General features: G+C 34.6%; 1 protein-coding gene across 4 annotated transcripts in view; it reads left to right on the top strand.

Annotated features, from left to right (window-relative positions):
- LOC136851406 (proto-oncogene tyrosine-protein kinase receptor Ret-like) overlaps positions 1-19,829 on the top strand; it is a 301,062-nt gene that overhangs the window by 162,955 nt on the left and 118,278 nt on the right. For all 4 annotated transcript variants that reach the window (XM_067125487.1, XM_067125486.1, XM_067125485.1 and 1 more), the window contains exons 2-3: positions 4,495-4,739; positions 5,734-5,944. In XM_067125487.1, coding sequence (XP_066981588.1) covers positions 4,495-4,739; positions 5,734-5,944 — 456 coding nt within the window. The remainder of the gene's footprint in view (positions 1-4,494; positions 4,740-5,733; positions 5,945-19,829) is intronic.

Below are 19,829 nucleotides of genomic sequence, written 5' to 3'. Positions count from 1 at the left end.
AATTCTAAAATAAATTATCAGCCACATTTCCCTAACGTTCTTGAAAGTTTCGTCGGAAAATTTTCAAATAATATTTTTTAATAGAGAAACTAAATAAAAAATACTTCTAAAACACAGATGAGGAAAATTTGCAGATAATACTTTCTATAAAGTAGATAAACTCTATAAAGTAGAGAAACTAACTTAAAAAAATACTTATAAAACAGAGGCGAGGAAAATTCTCAAATAGTATTTTTTTTAATAGAGAAACTACCTTTAAAAAAAAACACTTCTAAAATGTACAGGAAACGAGTCAGATTTTCAAATAATATTTTTTTAAAATAGAGAAACTACCTTTAAAAAAAAAATTCTAAAGCGAACAGTAGACGAGTAAAATTTTCAAATATCTTTCAAAATAGAGAAACTAACCTTAAAAAAAAATACTTCTAAACGTACAGCAGACGAGTCAAATTTTTAAATAATATATTTTTTTTAAATACAGAAACTACCTTTTTAACAAAAATACTTCTAAAACGTAGATCAGACTTGTCTGTAAATAATCCATCTTCAAAAATAAAAAATAAAAAATAACGAAAAGTGGTAAAAAAAAAAAAAAAAATAGAAAATCGTAAATGGTCAATGTACGGAAAACCTTCCTTCCTGGAAAGGTTGCCCCCAGGGGGCGGGGCCGTAATAGGCCACACCCTCTGACAGAGGCCGCACCCAATTCCGCTAATTCTCACGAACTTAATCACTTCTCTCTTTTATGACGGAATAACTGATGTCTGTCTGTTATTTACCTTCAAACCTGGAAATGAAAGCGATATGGTAATTATTCAGCTCAGGTGAGCTCTCCTCGTTTAAGGAATTTGTGTTTGTTGTTGTCTGACAATTATTATTATTATTATTATTATTATTATTATTATTATTATTATTATTATTATTATTAATAGCACAAACATGATACATGTGTTCGGCAAATAGGCTTTATTACTTTCTTTTTTATTATTATTATTATTATTTATATTATTATTATTATTATTATTATTATTTTATTAATGATATTATTAGCACAAAACATGATACATTTGTTCGGGAAACAGGTTTCCAAAAAATAAACACTTTTTTTTCTATTATTATTATTATTATTATTATTATTATTATTATTATTATTATTATTATTATTATTATTATTATTATTATTATTATACCTCTTTTGATAATGATATTATTAGCACAAAACATGATACATTTGTTCAGGAAACAGGCTTCCAAAAAATAAGCACTTCTTTTTCTCTTATTATTATTATTATTATTATTATTATTATTATTATTATTATTATTATTATTATTATTATTATTATTATTATTAGCACAAAACATTATACATGTGCTCAGAAAAATAAGCTCCATAAAAATAAACACTATTTTTTCTTTATTACTGAACTCACACTGTTTACTTTTCCGCAAATACCTTTCCTGAATATCGTCGTTTAACTGAACAGCTTTCGTTTTTTGTTTGGGGTAATAATATAACACGCAGCTTTTAAAAGATCATATTCATGAGGAAAGTGGGCAAAGCCCGTGAACTTGAAATATTTTGGGATAGTAAACTCACACGCATGTATAATATATATATATATACATATATATATATATATATATATATATATATATATATATATATATATATATATATTTACATATATAATTTTTATGTATATATATATATACATATATATATATATATATATATATATATATATATATCTATATTTATATATAAATACACATACATACACACATACACATATATATTATTCATATCTATATACACACAACAGTAAGAAACAGAGAGGTCATTATTAATGTGCACTTGGAAGTACAGCCAGTCATAAAAACATAAATACAAATAAATAAATAAGTGTATTTAAACAAAAGAAACAGGTCCACATAAAAACAAAATAAACAAAGAAATATGATAAAAAATTCGTGAAACAAAATGGTAAGAGATTCATTCATTAAAGCAATAAAGTTAGGAGTTACTTCGTAATACCGATTGGCTTACCAAGCTGGTTTCTGTGTGCAGGCAACTTCAAGTTCACTTTGCACACCGATGTTTTAAATGCGTGCATCGTTTATGAAGGAATAAACACCTTTGGCGAAAGGCAATATAATTATCATGGTAATAATTCTATTGAATAATCATTTCAGTGATTTATGAATGCATGTTGAATTTCGATCTGCTTGGCTACTGAAATACTCAACTGAATTTTGGTAGGTTCCTCTTGCTAAATTTGAGTGTAAATTTGCGATTTCCTTTGGGCATCTAGAAAAGGTGATATAATTATCACAGTAATAATTATGACAAAGAATTATATCAGTGATTATCGTAACAATTTTCGTGTATACTCAGCTAAAGTTTGGGAGGTTCCTGTGGCTAAATTTGAATGTAAATTGGCGATTTCCTTCGGTGATCTATAAAAGGATGATACAATTATCAAAATAATAATTATAACAAATAATTTTATCAGTGATTATCATAAAAATAATTATAAGGTTCCTGTGGCTAAAAATTTAATTTTATCAGTGATTATCATAAAACAAATAATTTTATAGTGTATAGTGTATACTCAGCTAAATTTTGGGAGGTTCCTCTGGCTAAATTTGAATGTAAATTGGCGATTTCCTTTGGTCATCTATAATTTTTCCTCTCATTTTACTCACTCCTTTCCGGTTCAGTAGTAAAAGATAGACCCTTTTCGCAATATGAAACATATGTCCCATATGACAAAAAAAAAAAAAAAAAAGAGAGAGAGAGAGAGAGAGAGAGAGAGAGAGAGAGAGAGAGAGAGAGAGAGAGAGAGAGAGAGAACCCAAAAAGAAGCGTAATGAACGAACAACCAATTAAAAAAAGAACCCAAAAGCCTAATTGAAATGACGTTGGTTTTTGAAGTGATAAAAATACGTAATAAAAATACCTCTTATTAGTGAACGTAAACCTCGTTCAAGAGAGTGAAAAAAAATCAGCCCCAAAAAAATTCAAGTGCAAATATTTGCCGATTAGATTTTTTTTCGATGACATGCGGAAGTTTCCATCGAAAAAAAATAACACTGGAACAAAAAAAAAAAAAAAAAAAATCTCTTACTCAAAATGGAGCATATATTAGACCGAACTCAACGTCGAATGTTTTTTTTTTCCTGGGCGCTTTCTGAAATGATTTGATTTCTGATCGGTTGAGTTTTCTGCAGAAACTCCTATGTAATTTACTCCTGAATTAATTTTTTTAACCTGAATTAACAGTTGTGGATTTTTATACAGATATTGAAAGGAGTTTGAGAGGAGTTTTGCAAAGGTTACTCGATGTTTTCAAACTGCTGTTGATACAGCTTCGTGGAGATTCTAAAAAGTAAATGCCACAAAATCTTTAAATGGTGGTGATTAAATATTTTTTATTTATTTTGTTTTTAAATTTCCAAACGTTATATCAGATGTAGTTGAAGAAAAATACTATCGTGCTAATGTTTTTATATATGTTACCCCAAAGAAATTAGATAACAGACTCTTCTCACGTAACCTCCCTTACCTAAGGTTTTATGCTGCGTCCCCTAGACCCCTAGCTGCAACGACCTTTCATTCCTCTTACTGCACCTCCGTTCATATTCTCTTTCTTCTACTTTACTTTTCACCCTCTCCTAAAAGTTGCTTCATAGTGCAACCGCGAAGTTTTCTTCCTGTTAAACCTTTCAAGCCTTTTCGCTGTTTCCACTTTGGCCTATAAATTCATTATTATTATTATTATTATTATTATTATTATTATTATTATCCATATTATTATCGTACAGTTGTAATGATTAATATGTTCTTTTAACCATAAGAATATTCTTTTTTGAAAAATGTTATCTGACACTTAATTTTAAAAATTTTTGAATTAATTTTTTTTTCTTATCTGACACCTAATTTTTATAATTTTTAATATATTTTTTTTCTTATCTGACACCTAATTTTTTAAAATTTTTGAATAAATTTTTTTTCTTAACTGACATCTAACTTTAAAAAAGTTTTAAATTGATTTTTATGACACCATTTTTTTCTTATCTGGCACGTATTTTTTTTTAAATTTTGAATAATTTTTTTAACTGACATATAATCTTGAAAAATTTGTAATTAATTTTTTATGACACCTAATTTTTAAAATTTTCGAATTAAATTTTTTTCTTATTTGACACCTAATCTTAAAAAATGTTTGAATTAATTTTGTTCTTACTGACACCTAATTTTTTAAATATTTGAAAAAATTTTTTTTCTTATCTGACGTCTAATTTTTTAAATGTGTGAATTTTTTCTTATCTGACACCTAATTTTTTAAAAATTTTCATTTGAAATTCTTGTCTTATCTGACACCTAATTAAAAAAATTTTTCAATTAGTTCGAATTAAAATTTCTTTCTGACCTGGCACCTAATTTTTAAAACTTAAAGATTTTTAAATGAAATTTTTTTATTCTATTTCCAGATCAGTTTTACGGTCAGACATCTTGGAACGGGAGCATCTTCACGGTCAAAATCCCGCGGAACTTCCCCGTGGACATTCCCATCTTCTCCCTGGTGCCCTTGGTGCCTCCTGAAGACCCCGATGAGGAGTCCAGTTACGCCCCTCCGCCCCCGCGCCCTATAGGCATTTCGGCGAGTTCCCGCCTGGGCAGCGGTTTCGGCCGAGATGGGACGCTGGCGGAACTGCGCCTGCCCGACGATGCAATCGTGAGTGGATTATTATTATTATTATTATTATTATTATTATTATTATTATTATTATTATTATTATGAGCAGCAGAAATTATTATTATTATTATTATTATTATTATTATTGGCACCAGCAGCAGTATTATAATATTATTATTATTATTATTAATTATTATAGCACCAAGCAATATTGGCACCATCAGCAGAAATGAGATTATTAATGCTACTTTTATTATTAGAGCACCAGAAGCAGTAATAATAATATAATAATAATAATAATAATAATAATAATAATAATAATAATAATTAATAATATTATTATTATTATTATTATTATTATTATTATTATTATTATTATTATTATTCTAAGCCCCAACAGCTGAAACGACAAATGGTAGTAGTATTATTAGTCGAAGATTTGGAAAAAAATCGTGACGCTGGCTCATTGGACTCGGCAATCTTCTTATTAGCTGTACTGGTGATATAGTTACAGTATTGTTAGTAATAGTGAAATCAGCACATAAAAAAAAAAAGTTCCATGATTATCATAATTTAGCTCGAAAAGTGAATGATATTTTTATATTTTTACAAGTACTTTTTGATATGTACCTCTTTAGTATCTGTCGACAAATCACCTTCCATAATATTAAGCTATTAATTAGTCATTTATTGACATAAGTGTTTGCTGTAATGCACAAAGACATTGGCTATAATGAGTAGATGTTACAATAATAGTCATTGCTTATAATGGGGTAGTCTAAATAACTATCACATTTGTTCAGTTTTATACAAATTTTACATTCATGTAAATACACCATTCAAGAAAAATACAACTGAAACTAATGAGCAATTATTTCTATATATATTATTTTATTTATTTAATTAATTTTCCGTATAATTAAAAACATAAAAACTAAAAATATAGATTTTGTCAAAAATATAAATTTGGACGAGTTCTGAATGTTTAAATTTGCATTGAAGTCTCTCCTTATATTGCGCACTAACTTTCCAGGGCATGGACAACTGGGGCGACCACCGGGGGGTGAACTCCATGGGCAGGGGTATCCACAGCCCCCACTCCCCCCGGGAGGGGAATCCTCCCCGGATGATTCTCCTGGACAACCCAAACAACCTCTTCCAGTCCGTTCTGCAAGACCAGAAGAACGTGATCTCTCTGCGGCTGCGCAGAGCCATCGAGCTGTCTGATTACACCAGTTACAGTGGTGGGTGGAGATTTCTTTTTATTTATTGGTTGAGTGAGTGATTGTTTGATTGATCTTTATGTCTGGCGTTGCGACAGTTGAGTAGTAGATAATGCGTTGCATCTTCTTTGCAGCGTTCCTTCGGTCCCTTGCTGCTGCCCCTTTCAGTCCTTTTACTGTCCCTCCGTCCATATTCTGTTTCCTCAACTCTCTCCCAACAATTGTTTAATAGTGCAACTGCGAGGTTTTCCTCCTGTTACACCTTTGAGACCTCCTTTGTTCTCAATTTCCCTTTCACCGCTGAATGCCCTCGTAGGTCCCAGCTCTTGAACTTAATCACTCTTTGTATTTTAATAATATACTTACATTTTTGCCTATTTATTTATCAACTTGTTAATTTATTTTTTTTTTCCTTTTTTTCAATAACTGATCTCTTCTTTCTGCAGTTCCTATGAACCTTCTGTTGTTTCTTTCAAGTGATCACCCTGGAAGCTAGAAACGTCAGGTTCCTGTTTTGTTTCAGAATAGATCATCTTCTGAATAATAGTGATAACCATAATATTCTTTGGAAGCTAGAATTTCACGTCAGTGGCCCGTTTGGTGGGCTTGTTCCATATGAATAGGGTTCATCTTCTGAGTAATAATAATAATAATAATAATAATAATAATAATAATAATAATAATAATGTAACTGGTTGTCACGTTGCTCTTTGTATTATGATAATCATTACTCAGCTGGTTTTATAAAGTATATTTCTTTATATACAAAACACATTATTTGACAGACCCCGTTTAATGCACTAGCAAGCGCACGCATTTGTATACATAGAGCAAAGGGCATTAACATTCATTACACCGCTGCCAGCCGATCAACTAAGCTAAGTTGCGCTGGAAATGGTCACTGTTTGTATGGGTGACCAGCTTAAAATGCCTGATGCTCTCGGTACGTAAGACTTGATCATTCAAGGGAGAAGACTTGGAGCTAGCTAACTTCTGCTGCCATCTCTAAGAATTGGGGGCCTCTCTCTCTCTCTCTTCTCTCTCTCTTCTTTCTCTCTCTCTCTCTCTCTCTGTTAGTTTTAAATGAGACACAAAACAAAAAACAAATTACAAATCTTCTTCCCTCTCTTCTTCTTCTTTTCTCTCTCTCTCTTCTCTCTCTTCTCTCTCTCTTAGTTTTAAATGAGACACAAAACAAAAGTAATATTATTTTCCTTTTTGTCCTTGTCATTTGTTTCTTCTTTGTTTCTACATTGAGGACATTCTCTGAAAGATCAAATTCTCACTTGTTTAGAGGACATTTCGTACATGTGCACATTGGAGAGAGAGAGACATGTCTCTGAAAAAGATCAAATTACCCCTCTGGAAATTTACCGAAAGAAAGGACATTTGAGAAACGATTGAGAGAGAAGAGAGAGAGAGAGAGAGAGAGAGAGAGAGAGAGAGAGAGAGAGAGAGAGAGAGAGAGAGAATTTCTAGAACGCCACCGAATGGGGAGGAAATCTTACTGAAGAAATTCGTACATATTTGTTATATATAATTAAAACAAGAGAGAGAGAGAGAGAGAGAGAGAGAGAGAGAGAGAGAGAGAGAGAGAGAGAGAGAGAGAGAGAGATTTCTAGAACGCCACTGAAAGGAAAGGAAATCTGACTGAAGAAATTCATACATATTTGTGGAGATATATTGAAAAAGAAGAGAGAGAGAGAGAGAGAGAGAGAGAGAGAGAGAGAGAGAGAGAGAGAGAGAGAGAGAGAGAGATTTCTAGAACGCCACCTGAATGGGGAGGAAATTGACTGAAGAAATAGATACATATTTGTTAGATATAAACGCCAACTAAATCTGACTGAGAGAGAGAGAGAGAGAGAGAGAGAGAGAGAGAGAGAGAGAGAGAGAGAGAGAGAGAGAGAGAGAGAGAGATTTCTAGAACGCCACCGAAAGGAAAGGAAATCTGACTGAAGAAATTCATACATATTTGTGAGATATAATGAAAACGAGAGAGAGAGAGAGAGAGAGAGAGAGAGAGAGAGAGAGAGAGAGAGAGACAAAGGACCTGAGATGCAATTAGAGGCCGAACAAAGATAACAGAATCTCCTAACCTGAGTCAGCAAAATGACTCTGGTTTTTTTTCCTCTAAAGTTGGAACTGAGGAAGAATTCAGTTTATTTCCCCCCCACTCGAATGAACTGAGGAAAATGTTCCGTTTCTTCCCTGAGAGAAGTTGAGAACGAAGGCAGGTTAGGTTCAGGGTATTTTCCAATTAGGATTTTCTGAGGCAAAATTTTATTCTTTTTCTTTAATGCATTTACAGCGTAGATTGAAAATGATTTCATTCATTTACAGCATCGATGAGAAGGGCTGTAGTGTATTTACAGCATTGGTGTCAGTACTGTTAATGTATTGACAACGTCAGTGATAACCAATTTAACACATTTACAGCGTCAATGACAACCCATATAATGCTTTTTAATTGCATTTACATCGATGATAGAATGCAATGTATTTACAGCATTAATGTCAATCCATTTAGTATATTTTCAGTGACAGCCAATTCATTTACAGCATCGAAAATAATTTCATACATTTACAGCATCGATGACAATGAATGTAATGTATTAACAGCATTGATGTCAATCCTATTAAAGTATTTACAGAGTCAGTACCCAATTTAACGCATTTACAGCTTATTTTAGAAATGAATTATATACATTTACAGCATCGATGACAATGGCTGTAGTGTATTTACAGCATTGGTGTCAATCCTTTTGGTGTATTTACAGCGTCAATGACAGCCCCATTTCATGCATTTACAGCGTCAGTGACAGCCCAGTTGATGCATTTACAGCGTAAATTGAAAATCAATTTCATACGTTTACAGCATCGATGACAGTGGCTGTAGTTTATTTACAGCATCGATATCAATCCATTTAATGTATTTACAGCGTCATTGACAATTAGCATATTTACATCTTCAATACCAATGAAATTTTTCAATACTCTTCGTAACATCGGCGCATTTAGCCACGCAAAAACTAAAAAAATATGTGATTTATCTTTTATAATAAATAACAGGTAAAAAATGCGCCGAAGTTTCTTCGGCGCAATTGAGTTTTCTGTATAGTGTCTAATGCTGTATGAAACTTTCAGTCACGGCCCATGAAACTCTCAGCCGCGGCCCATGAAACTTTCAGCCGCTAGACGCTGGTGGCCTGTGTTGCTGGCACCTATAGCGGTGCCAGGCGCACGATCATGGCTAACTTTAACCTTAAATCAAGTAAAAACTAAAGAGGTTAGAGGGCTGCAATTTGGTATGTTTGATGATTGAGGTGGATGATCAACATACCAATTTGCAGCCCTCTAGCCTCAGTAGTTTTTAAGATCTGAGGGTGGACAGAAAAAAGTTCGGACGGACAGACAGAAATTAAACATGCACAATCCTATATGTCAAATGTCAAATAATCTGCTAAAACTTCACATTAAAGATTCATCGCAACAAATCAAAGTTTGTTTGCCAAATAAAACAATTCGCTTGTTAATCCCTTCCTGAGAAAGGCAAATGGAGCCTTTGCGTAAGACTAGTGGAAGGAATGGGCAAATTAACAGAATTAATGCATATATATATATATATATATATATATATATATATATATATATATATATATATATATATATATATATATATATATATATTTATATTGCTTGAGACCAGTGTTTTAGCTTAACATTACTGGCTGATGATGACGAAAGCAAAGTTCGTATTATGAAGTCTGTGACTGCGCAGTTAAATTCATAATTCTTTTGTTTCTGAAATGAGCAGTTAACAGAATTGAGGCGTATATATAGTTTTGACTAATAGTTTTGACCAATAGGCAGGGAGTTTTCAAAGAATGAAAACGTAACTTAGTTATGACATTAGGCAGGGAGTTTCAAAGAATGAAAAATAACTTGTGTTAGTGACTAATAGGCAGGAGTTTTCAAAGAATGAAACGTGACTTGTGGTTTTCAATAGCAGGAGTTTTCAAAGAATGAAAACGTAACTTGTGACTAATAGTTATGACTAATAGGCAGGGAGTTTTCAAAGAATGAAAACGTAACTTGTGACTAATAGTTATGACTAATAGGCAGGGAGTTTTCAAAGAATGAAAACGTAACTTGTGACTAATAGTTATGACTAATAGGCAGGGAGTTTTCAAAGAATGAAAACGTAACTTGTGACTAATAGTTATGACTAATAGGCAGGGAGTTTTCAAAGAATGAAAAACGTAACAGTTATGACTATTAGACAGGGAGTTTTCAAAGAATGAAAAACAGTTATGACTAATAGACAGGAGTTTTCAAAGAATGAAAACGACTTGTGGCTAACATTTTTCAAAGAATGAAAACGTGACTTGTGGCTAACAGTTATGACTAGGAGTTTTCAAAGAATGAAAACGTGACTTGTATAACAGTTTTTAGACAGGAGTTTTCAAAGAATGAAAACGTGACTTGTGGCTACTAGTTATGACTAATAGAGGAGTTTTCAAAGAATGAAAACGTGACTTGTGGCTAACAGTTATGACTAATAGACAGGGAGTTTTCAAAGAATGAAAACGTGACTTGTGGCTAACAGTTATGACTAATAGACAGGGAGTTTTCAAAGAATGAAAACGTGACTTGTGGCTAACAGTTATGACTAATAGACAGGGAGTTTTCAAAGAATGAAAAAACGTACTTGTATGGCTAACAGTTATGACTATTAGACAGGAGTTTTCAAAGAATGAAAACGTGACTTGTGACAGTTATGACTATTAGACAAGTTTCCAAAGAATGAACAAAGTTATGACTATTAGACAGGACAAAGAATGAAAACGTAACTTGTGACTCAACAGTTATGCAAAGAATGAAAACGTAACTTGTGACTAAATAGTTATGATAGACCAAAGAATTAACGACACCCAGACAAAGAATGAAACGTAACTTGTGACTCAGTTATGGACTCAAAGCTTGAGTATTGAACAAATTAAATATTACACGTTTGGCGTCGGCAGATCCGATTTTCGACACCTACCTGACCTTCGAGGACTCAACTTTGATATTGGACGCGCGGCGAGTTCCTCTCTCTCTCTCTCTCTCTCTCTCTCTCTCTCTCTCTCTCTCCCCCCTCTGAAAAGGGCTCGTGGAAATTTATTCACTCTCTGCAAAGGCAAGTCATCGGAGCTTTGGCCACCACTCGTTCTCGAGTGGCTGTTGTTTGATGGGCGTTCCACTTTGTGGCTCTCGTTCTGTTATAACATGCTGGAGTTTGTCTGTCTGTCTGTCTGTGTCTCGTGTCTGTCTCTCTATGTATGTACATATATATATATATATTATATATATATATATATATATATATATATTTATATATATATAATATATATATATATATATATATATATATATATATATATATATATATATTTTATTTATTTATATATATATTTATATGTATATTATTATATATATTTATATTAATCTATCTATCTATCAATATAATTATATATATATATATATATATATATATATATATATATATATATATATATATATATATATATATATATATATATATATATATATATTATTTCTAACCTGGGCAAATAAAAGGATGTCCTACGTATTTTCTCCGTTCCTCTGTTCTCTCTCTCTCTGAGGACAGACGTTCATTTCACATCCTTTTGTTCCTCGTTCGAGAACAAAGTTTCATTCAACTACTTTTCACTTTTTACTTTTCTGCAAAAGAAAACTATTATAGAGATGGCTATTTGTCTGTCCGTCCACACTTTTTCTGTCCGCCCTCAAACCTGAAAAGCTGCTGAGGCTAGAGGGCTGCAAATTGGCACGTTGATCAACCACCCTCCAAACATCCAACATACCAAATTGCAGCCCTGTAGCCTCAGTAGCTTTTATTTTACTTAAGGTTAGCCGTGGATCGGGCGTCTGGCACCTCTATAGGTACCAACAACACAGGCAACCACCGGGTCGTGGCTGAAAGTTTCATGGGTCGCGGCTGAGAGTTTCATACAGGATTATACGCTGTGCAGAAAACACGATTGCGCCGAAGAAACTTCGGCGTAGTTTTTACTTGTTTTTTATTGAGAACAGTCGTCCAGTTTTCTATTGTTCTTCCGTCTGGAGAACAGGCTCCGTTCTCCAGACATTTGGTTTTTACTAAACACACTTTCATTCACCTATATATATATCTTCTGTTTTTTTCTGAACTAACGTTTATCATTTTTTTTATTATTCTATTCTTGTTCTTTATCCACGTGTGTTTTATATTTTCATATCATTCACCTTCCGCTTTTATTTTCTAAACAAACTTTCATTCACGTATATATATATCTTCTGTTTTTTCTATTATTCGTTTGTCATTTTTCTTTATTCAGGTGTGTTTTATATTTTCACACCATTCGTCTTCCTTCCTTTTATTTTATCAACTCTGAACCAAAGACTCAAAGACTGTTTCAAGCAAGACTCTCCACTCTTAACTCCTCCTGCAACTTTGATTGGGTAATCGGGAGCCTTGATAAGGTCATGTCAGACCGCTCTTTGACCTTTTAGCTCGCGGCGGGGGCGGGGGCGGGTGTTGTAGATAAGAACAGGGAAATGGGAGGATTTCGTTTTATGGGAAGGCGACAGCATGCTGAGATTTATATGAGCCTCTTTTTTTTCCGAGGCTTAGAAGTTCGATAAGATGAATTGTTTAAGATTTTAAGGAATATATGGTGCAATTATTATTATTATTATTATTATTATTATTATTATTATTATTATTATTATTATTATTATTATTATTTGAGGTTGGTTAAGATGAGCTGTTTAAGATTACGCAGTGTTAAAGTGATTTTCAACAATTGTGTGTGTGTGTGTGTGTGTGTGTGTGAGAGAGAGAGAGAGAGAGAGAGAGAGAGAGAGAGAGAGAGAGAGAGAGAGAGAGAGAGAGAGAGAGAGAGAGTGGGCACTGTAACAATGAGAGAGAGAGAGGGAGAGAGAGAATGGCCACTGTAACAGTCAGCGATGGAGAGAGAGAGAGAGAGAGAGAGAGAGAGAGAGAGAGAGAGAGAGAGAGAGAATGGCCACTCTGTAACGATTTATTAATTCATAACATAGGTAGGCGGACAGAGAGAGAGAGAGAGAGAGAGAGAGAGAGAGAGAGGAGAGAGAGAGAGAGAGAGAGAGAGAGAGAGAGAATAGGCACTCTGTAACAATCAGCGATGGAGAGGGAAAGAGAGAGAGAATGGCCACACTGTAACAATCAGCGATGGAGAGAGAGAGAGAGAGAGAGAGAGAGAGAGAGAGAGAGAGAGAGAGAGAGAGAGAGAGAGAGAGCAAATTCACCATGGCAGATATTACGAGGCCCAAAGATTGATAGTTATTGCGCCCATAAAACACCAAAATCACGACAAAGAAAGAGAGAGAGAGAGAGAGAGAGAGAGAGAGAGAGAGAGAGAAGAGAGGACGCGATAAGAGAAGAGAAACGTTTCCCGTTTTGTCCACTTTTGGGCGGGAACCAATTATATGCAAATTTTTCCAACTTCCAGATGCCTACTTTTGGGTCTCCGTAGAAGGGCGAGGGGGTTAGTGCCGTCAGTGCGCCTCATGCGGTGCACTGTAGACATTTACTTAAGGTTCTTTTCCAGCGTCCCTTCGGCCCCCAGCTGCAACCCCTCTCATTTCTTTTTACTGCACCTCCTTTCATATTCTCTTCCTTCCATCTCACCTTACACCCTCTCCTAACATTTCCTCTCAATTTCCGTTTCAGCGCTGAGTGGCCTCAGAGGTCCCAGCGCTTGGCCTTTGGCCTAAAATCCACTAATAACCAGCTAGTATATTGAGAGAGAGAGAGAGAGAGAGAGAGAGAGAGAGAGGAGAGAGAGAGAGAGAGAGAGAGAGAGAGAGAGAGAGAGAGAGAGAGAGAATAGGCATTCTGTATCTGTATGTGTGTGAGAGAGAGAGAGAGAGAGAGAGAGAGAGAGAGAGAGAGAGAGAGAGAGAGAGAGAATGGGCACTGTGTGTGTCTGTGTGTGTGTGTGTGAGAGAGAGAGAGAGAGAGAATTGGCACTGTGTGTCTGAGAGAGAGAGAGAAAGAGAATGGGTACTTATGTGTGTGTGTGTGTGTGTGTGTGAGAGAGAGAGAGAGAGAGAGAGAGAATGGGCACTGTGTGTCTGTGTGTGTGTGTGTGTGTGAGAGTGAGAGAGAGGAGAGAGAGAGAGAGAGAGAGAGAGAGAGAGAGAGAGAGAATTGGCACTGTGTCTGAGAAAGAGAGAGAAAGAGAATGGGTACTCTGCGTATGTGTGTTTGTGAGAGAGAGAGAGAGAGAGAGAGAGAGAGAGAGAGAGAGAGAGAGAGAGAGAGAGAGAGAGGTTTATGTATAATTAATCTAAACAGCTCTTTGTCTGACAGAACTGAGCAAAATGCAATGAAAAGAAACCGAGACATGAAAAAAAAAAGAATAAATTACTCATTCATCCGCACAAAGACGGACGAACAACGAGATTTTTTTGCGTCTGTCTCGGTAAATTATTTCTGGTCCGAGAAAAAAGGGGGAAATTCTCGTCCTTACGTCGGGGGGACACAACGACAGACGTCTTTCGAATGTCCTACACGATTGAGCGATTGAAACGGGAATTTTTTTTTTTTCCTCTTGTTTCTGAGAGAAAAAAAAATGGGTTTTGTGGCGAATGAATAAATACATCCTTACTTTCGTTTCCATAACTATTATTATTATTATTATTATTATTATTATTATTATTGTTGGATGGAATTAAAGTTGAGTGTCCTGTTTAAGTGATAATTTTGAACGGAATTTCTAATTGTTTTTTCTGATATATATATATATATATATATATATATATATATATATATATATATATATATATATATATATATATATATATATATATATACAACCTTACTTTCTGTTTCCATAACTATTATTATTATTATTATTATTATTATTATTATTATTATTATTATTATTATTATTATTATTATTATTATTATTATTATGTTGATGGAATTATGCTGAGTGTCTCATTTACGTAATAATTTTGAACGTAATTTGGTAATTGTTTTATCTGATGTATATATATATATATATATATATATATATATATATATATATATATATATATAGATCTATATAATGACATTATATATATATAGATATATAAAATTACATTATATATATATATATATAAATAAGAGAGAGAGAGAGAGAGAGAGAGAGAGAGAGAGAGAGAGAGAGAGAGAGAGAGAGAGAGAGAGAACATGCGCACGGTTGAGAAAAAAAATATTATTAGACTTTTCTTGACATTCCATTACCTCAGGTATTTCACAGAAAAGTCACCCTATACAAATTCATCTCGTAGTTTCTAAAACCTTCCACTTTATACTGTTATTCAAGGCCTGGTCTCCCGTTCTCTCTACATAATCCTACCACCCAATCTTATGCCTATCATTTACCCACTCACTTATCTTGCATACCAATAAATGCATGTTTATGTAGCCTGTATATGTTGCTAAACACAATGTCATTATATTATAATGACTTACCCAGTCCTCGAAGGGAATTAGCAGAGAAGGCGTGAGTCCCATAATACTGCATCTATTCCAATTAGAACTGCGTTCGCAACGTGGAGTTTGGAACCCCATGGGGGATATTGGAGACCTGACGGAAACGCATTTAAGTCTGCTGAGAGAGAGAGAGAGAGAGAGAGAGAGAGAGAGAGAGAGAGAGAGAGAGAGAGAGAGAGAGAGAGAGAGAGAGAGAGAGAGAGAGGGCACTCTGTGTGTGTCTGAGAGAGAGAGAGAGAGAGAGAGAGAGAGAGAGAGAGAGAGAGAATGGGCACTTTGTATGAGAGAGAGAGAGAGAGAGAGAGAGAGAGAGAGAGAGAGAGAGAGAGACTTGATATGCATTTCTAGTCAGTCTACATTCAGAGTCGGATGTTAGACTTATAAGTCTAAAGTCTGATGACCTACATGGTAGGAATCGTGGAAGGCAGCAGAGAGAGAGAGAGAGAGAGAGAGAGAGAGAGAGAGAGAGAGACTTCTGACTTTAATCTTCATTTCTAGTCAGTCCACATCCAGAGTCAGATGTTAGACTTATAAGTCTAAAGTCTGATGACCTACATGGTAGGAAATCATGGAAGGCAGCACAGAGAGAGAGAGAGAGAGAGAGAGAGAGAGAGAGAGAGAGAGAGAGAGAGAGAGAGAGACTCCTTCTGGACTTAATCTTCATTTCTAGACAGTCTGATGACCTACATAGTAGGGAATCGTGGAAGATACCACCTCACTGGGGACTCTCGATTCATCTTGATCGAGTCTTATTTCTGTTGATGCAAAAGCATTCAGATAGAGAGTTATTTCTGGTGATTATTTCTGTTGATGCAGAAGCTCCTTCGCGATTAGACTATATGACGACGCCGAGTGAGAAAGGCTTTTTGCGGAGGTTCTCCAAGGGCCTTGAGATTATAAGAACCCCTTGATTATTGTTGGTTGAGTGAAACTGTTCTGGGAAATTGTCCTTTGATCCGGTTGCAAGAACAGTGTTCGTTATTCGGGAATCTATCTATCTATCTATCTATCTATCTATCTATCTATCTATATGTCTGTGGTTTTGCCTGTTTATTTATTGCGATTATGAAATAAGCACTAAAGAGTGCTATATCGAATGTGGAATTAAAAAACTTATCTATCTATCTATCTGTCTATCATTAATCTATCTATCTGTATATCATCATTCTGTGTATCTATCTATCTATCTATCTATCTATCTGTCTATCATCAATCTATCTACCTATCTATGTCTCATCAATCTATCTATCTATCTATCATTAATCTATCTGTCTGTCATCAATCTATCTATCTATCCATCCATCCATCATCTGTATCTATCTATCTATCTATCTATCTATCTATTTATCTATCTATCTATCTATCTATCTATCTATCTATTCTATATATCTATCTATCATCAGTCTATCTACCTATCTATATCTTACCAATCAATCTATCTGTCATTAATCTATCTATCTATCCATCCATTATCTGTATCTATCTATCTATCTATCTATCTATCTATCTATCTATCTATCTATCATCAATCTATCTCTCTATCTATCTGTCATCAGTCTATCATCTATCTATCTATTTATCAATCTCTATCTATCTATCTATCTATCTGTCACCAATCAATCTATCTAACTATCATCTTTCTACCCATCTGTCTGTATAGAAGTCCCCAGCTAGCAAGTTCAAATGCAGTAACGTAACTCATACGATGCCTATATCATTCAGAGTCCAAAATTATGCTAAATGCTCACCTTTCGGCTGCTTCGTGTTTATTTGTGTGTTGCAATGCGGTTCACGAGAACAGTCCAGTTTCACGTCTTCAGATCTTTCTTCATTTTTGTAAAGGAACTCTTCTGAGATCTCAGAAACTTGGGCGCATTTTTTACTTGTTTTTTTTTTTTATTTTTTAATAATTGAGGTTGAGACTTGCTTTTGTATGCGTATGTTGATGCATGTCGTTCCTGCAATGCGCGTATAATGAAGGCTCATGCTAATATGTAGAGAGGAGCGTCGACTCTCTCTCTCTCTCTCTCTCTCTCTCTCTCTCTCTCTCTCTCTCTCTCTCTCTTTTCTCTCAGTAGAGAAAAGGGCTGAAGTGAGTACAAAAGTCGCTCTAAAAAAAAAAAAAAAAAATGGCGACTACACCCACATCGCCAGGAAGTGATAATTTGAAGGTCGGCGAATTTATGTTCGTAATTATGGAGAGACGAACGAGAATAACAAACACGTTCCATATTCATAACCTTTAACCTTTTCCGGATCGTGACCCCTGACCTTTAGCGAATCCTGAATCCTTTTCTTTTAGTGAGAGAGAGAGAGAGAGAGAGAGAGAGAGAGAGAGAGAGAGAGAGAGAGAGAGAGAGAGAGACCTGAGCTTCCCAACAACAATGGATGTGTGTCAATGTTTGGAGACCTGTTCCTGTTGCTTCTTAGGTCTTGTTTAGACTCATGTTATAACTATATATATATATATATATATATATATATATATATATATATATATATATATATATATATATTATATATATTATATATATATATATATGTATACATATTTACTCTATCACATAGCACAAAAATACACCTTTGCTGCCGAGTTTACAGTCATAGGATATAATTAAGTAAATAACTCTTATGTTTACAGACCAAACGAATTGGTCTTCCAAGTGTTTGAATTGCATAATGCTTTTGAGGGGTATGGTTTGGCCGTTTGTGTATATTGATCACTGAAAATTCATAGTGTATATTAATTTACAACGCATCACGAGAGTCCAAATGGTTTTAACCCAGGAGAGAGATTTTCATTTTGAGTTTGTTTAGGAAAATCAAACAATATTCCCTTCATGTCACGACGAATGTGTCTGTGTCTTTTCATATAGGTCTGTGTTGTGCTTAGGTCTGTAGGTTATTGGTCCGTGTTTTTTTAAGGCTAGCAAGTTACTGTTCTGTGTTCTGTTTATGTCAGTAAGTTATTGGTCCGTGTTTTTTTAAGGCAAGCAAGTTACTGTTCTGTGTTTTGTTTAGGTCTGTAGGTTATTGGTCCGTGTTTTTTTAAGGCTAGCAAGTTCCTGTTCTGTGTTTTGTTTATGTCAGTAAGTTATTGGTCCGTGTTTTTTTAAGGCAAGCAAGTTACTGTTCTGTGTTTTGTTTAGGTCTGTAGGTTATTGGTCCGTGTTTTTTTAAGGCTAGCAAGTTACTGTTCTGTGTTCTGTTTATGTCAGTAAGTTATTGGTCCGTGTTTTTTTAAGGCAAGCTAGTTACTGGTCTGTATTCTGTCAAGGCCAGTAATTTATTGATCTGTGTTTTTATAAAGCAAGCAAGCTATTGGCCTGTGTTCAGTTTAGGTCAGTAAGTTATTGGTCTGTGTATTTATAAAGCAAGCAAGTTATTGGCCTGTGTTCAGTTTAGGTCAGTAAGTTATTGGCCTATGTTTTTATAAAGCAAGCAAGTTATCGGCCTGTGTTCAGTTTAAGTCAGGAAGCTGTTAGTCCGTGTTTTTATAAAACAAGCAAGTTACTGGTCAGTGTTCAGTTTAGGTCAGTAAGTTATTGGTCTGTGTTTTTATAAAGCAAGTTATTGGCCTGTGTTCAGTTTAAGTCAGTAAGCTATTGGTCCGTGTTTTTATAAAGCAAGCAAGTTACTGGTCAGCGTTCTGTTTAGGTCAATAAGTTATTGGTCTGTGCTTTTTAAGGCAAGCAAGTTACTGGTCTGTGTCCAGTTTAGGTCAGTAAGGTATTGGTCTGTGCTTTTATAAGGCAAGCGAGTTAATGGTCAGCGTTCTGTTTAGGTCAATAAGTTATTGGTCTGTGCTTTTTAAGGCAAGCAAGTTACTGGTCTGTGTTCTGTTAATGTCAGTAAATTACTGGTCTATGTTCTCTTTATCTTTTGATCACAATGAAATGAGCCTACTACATTTTCTTTAGGTCATTAAGTTATTGGTCCATGTTCTATTTAGTTATCATATTATGGGTAGCTATTCCCATTGGATCATTACATTAAGGGGGCCCCGTGTTCGTTTCAGGACAAAATCATATCTCTATGCATCTTTATAGGGCTATTGAATTATGGGGCCCTGCTCTTGTCAGTTCGTCATCACATGGGCTTGTATTGCTGTAATCTACAAAGCTATGGGTCTCTCTATCAAGGGTTCTCTGCGATCAGCTCAGTGAGTTTCAACTGGAGACTAGTCCTCGTGCAAGGCTCTTCCCTCGCAATTATGCTTGTCACTACTGAAGGTATTAGCAGGCACGCACTCATGCCTTAACATTCATGCAAGAGGAATGACTGCTGGTTACATGAGGACATGCAAGCACGCTC

This window comes from Macrobrachium rosenbergii, chromosome 23 (genome assembly GCF_040412425.1).
Source record: "Macrobrachium rosenbergii isolate ZJJX-2024 chromosome 23, ASM4041242v1, whole genome shotgun sequence".
Lineage (NCBI taxonomy): Eukaryota > Metazoa > Arthropoda > Malacostraca > Decapoda > Palaemonidae > Macrobrachium > Macrobrachium rosenbergii.
Note: the sequence above shows the minus strand (reverse complement) of the source record. Positions and strands in the feature narration are given on the sequence as shown.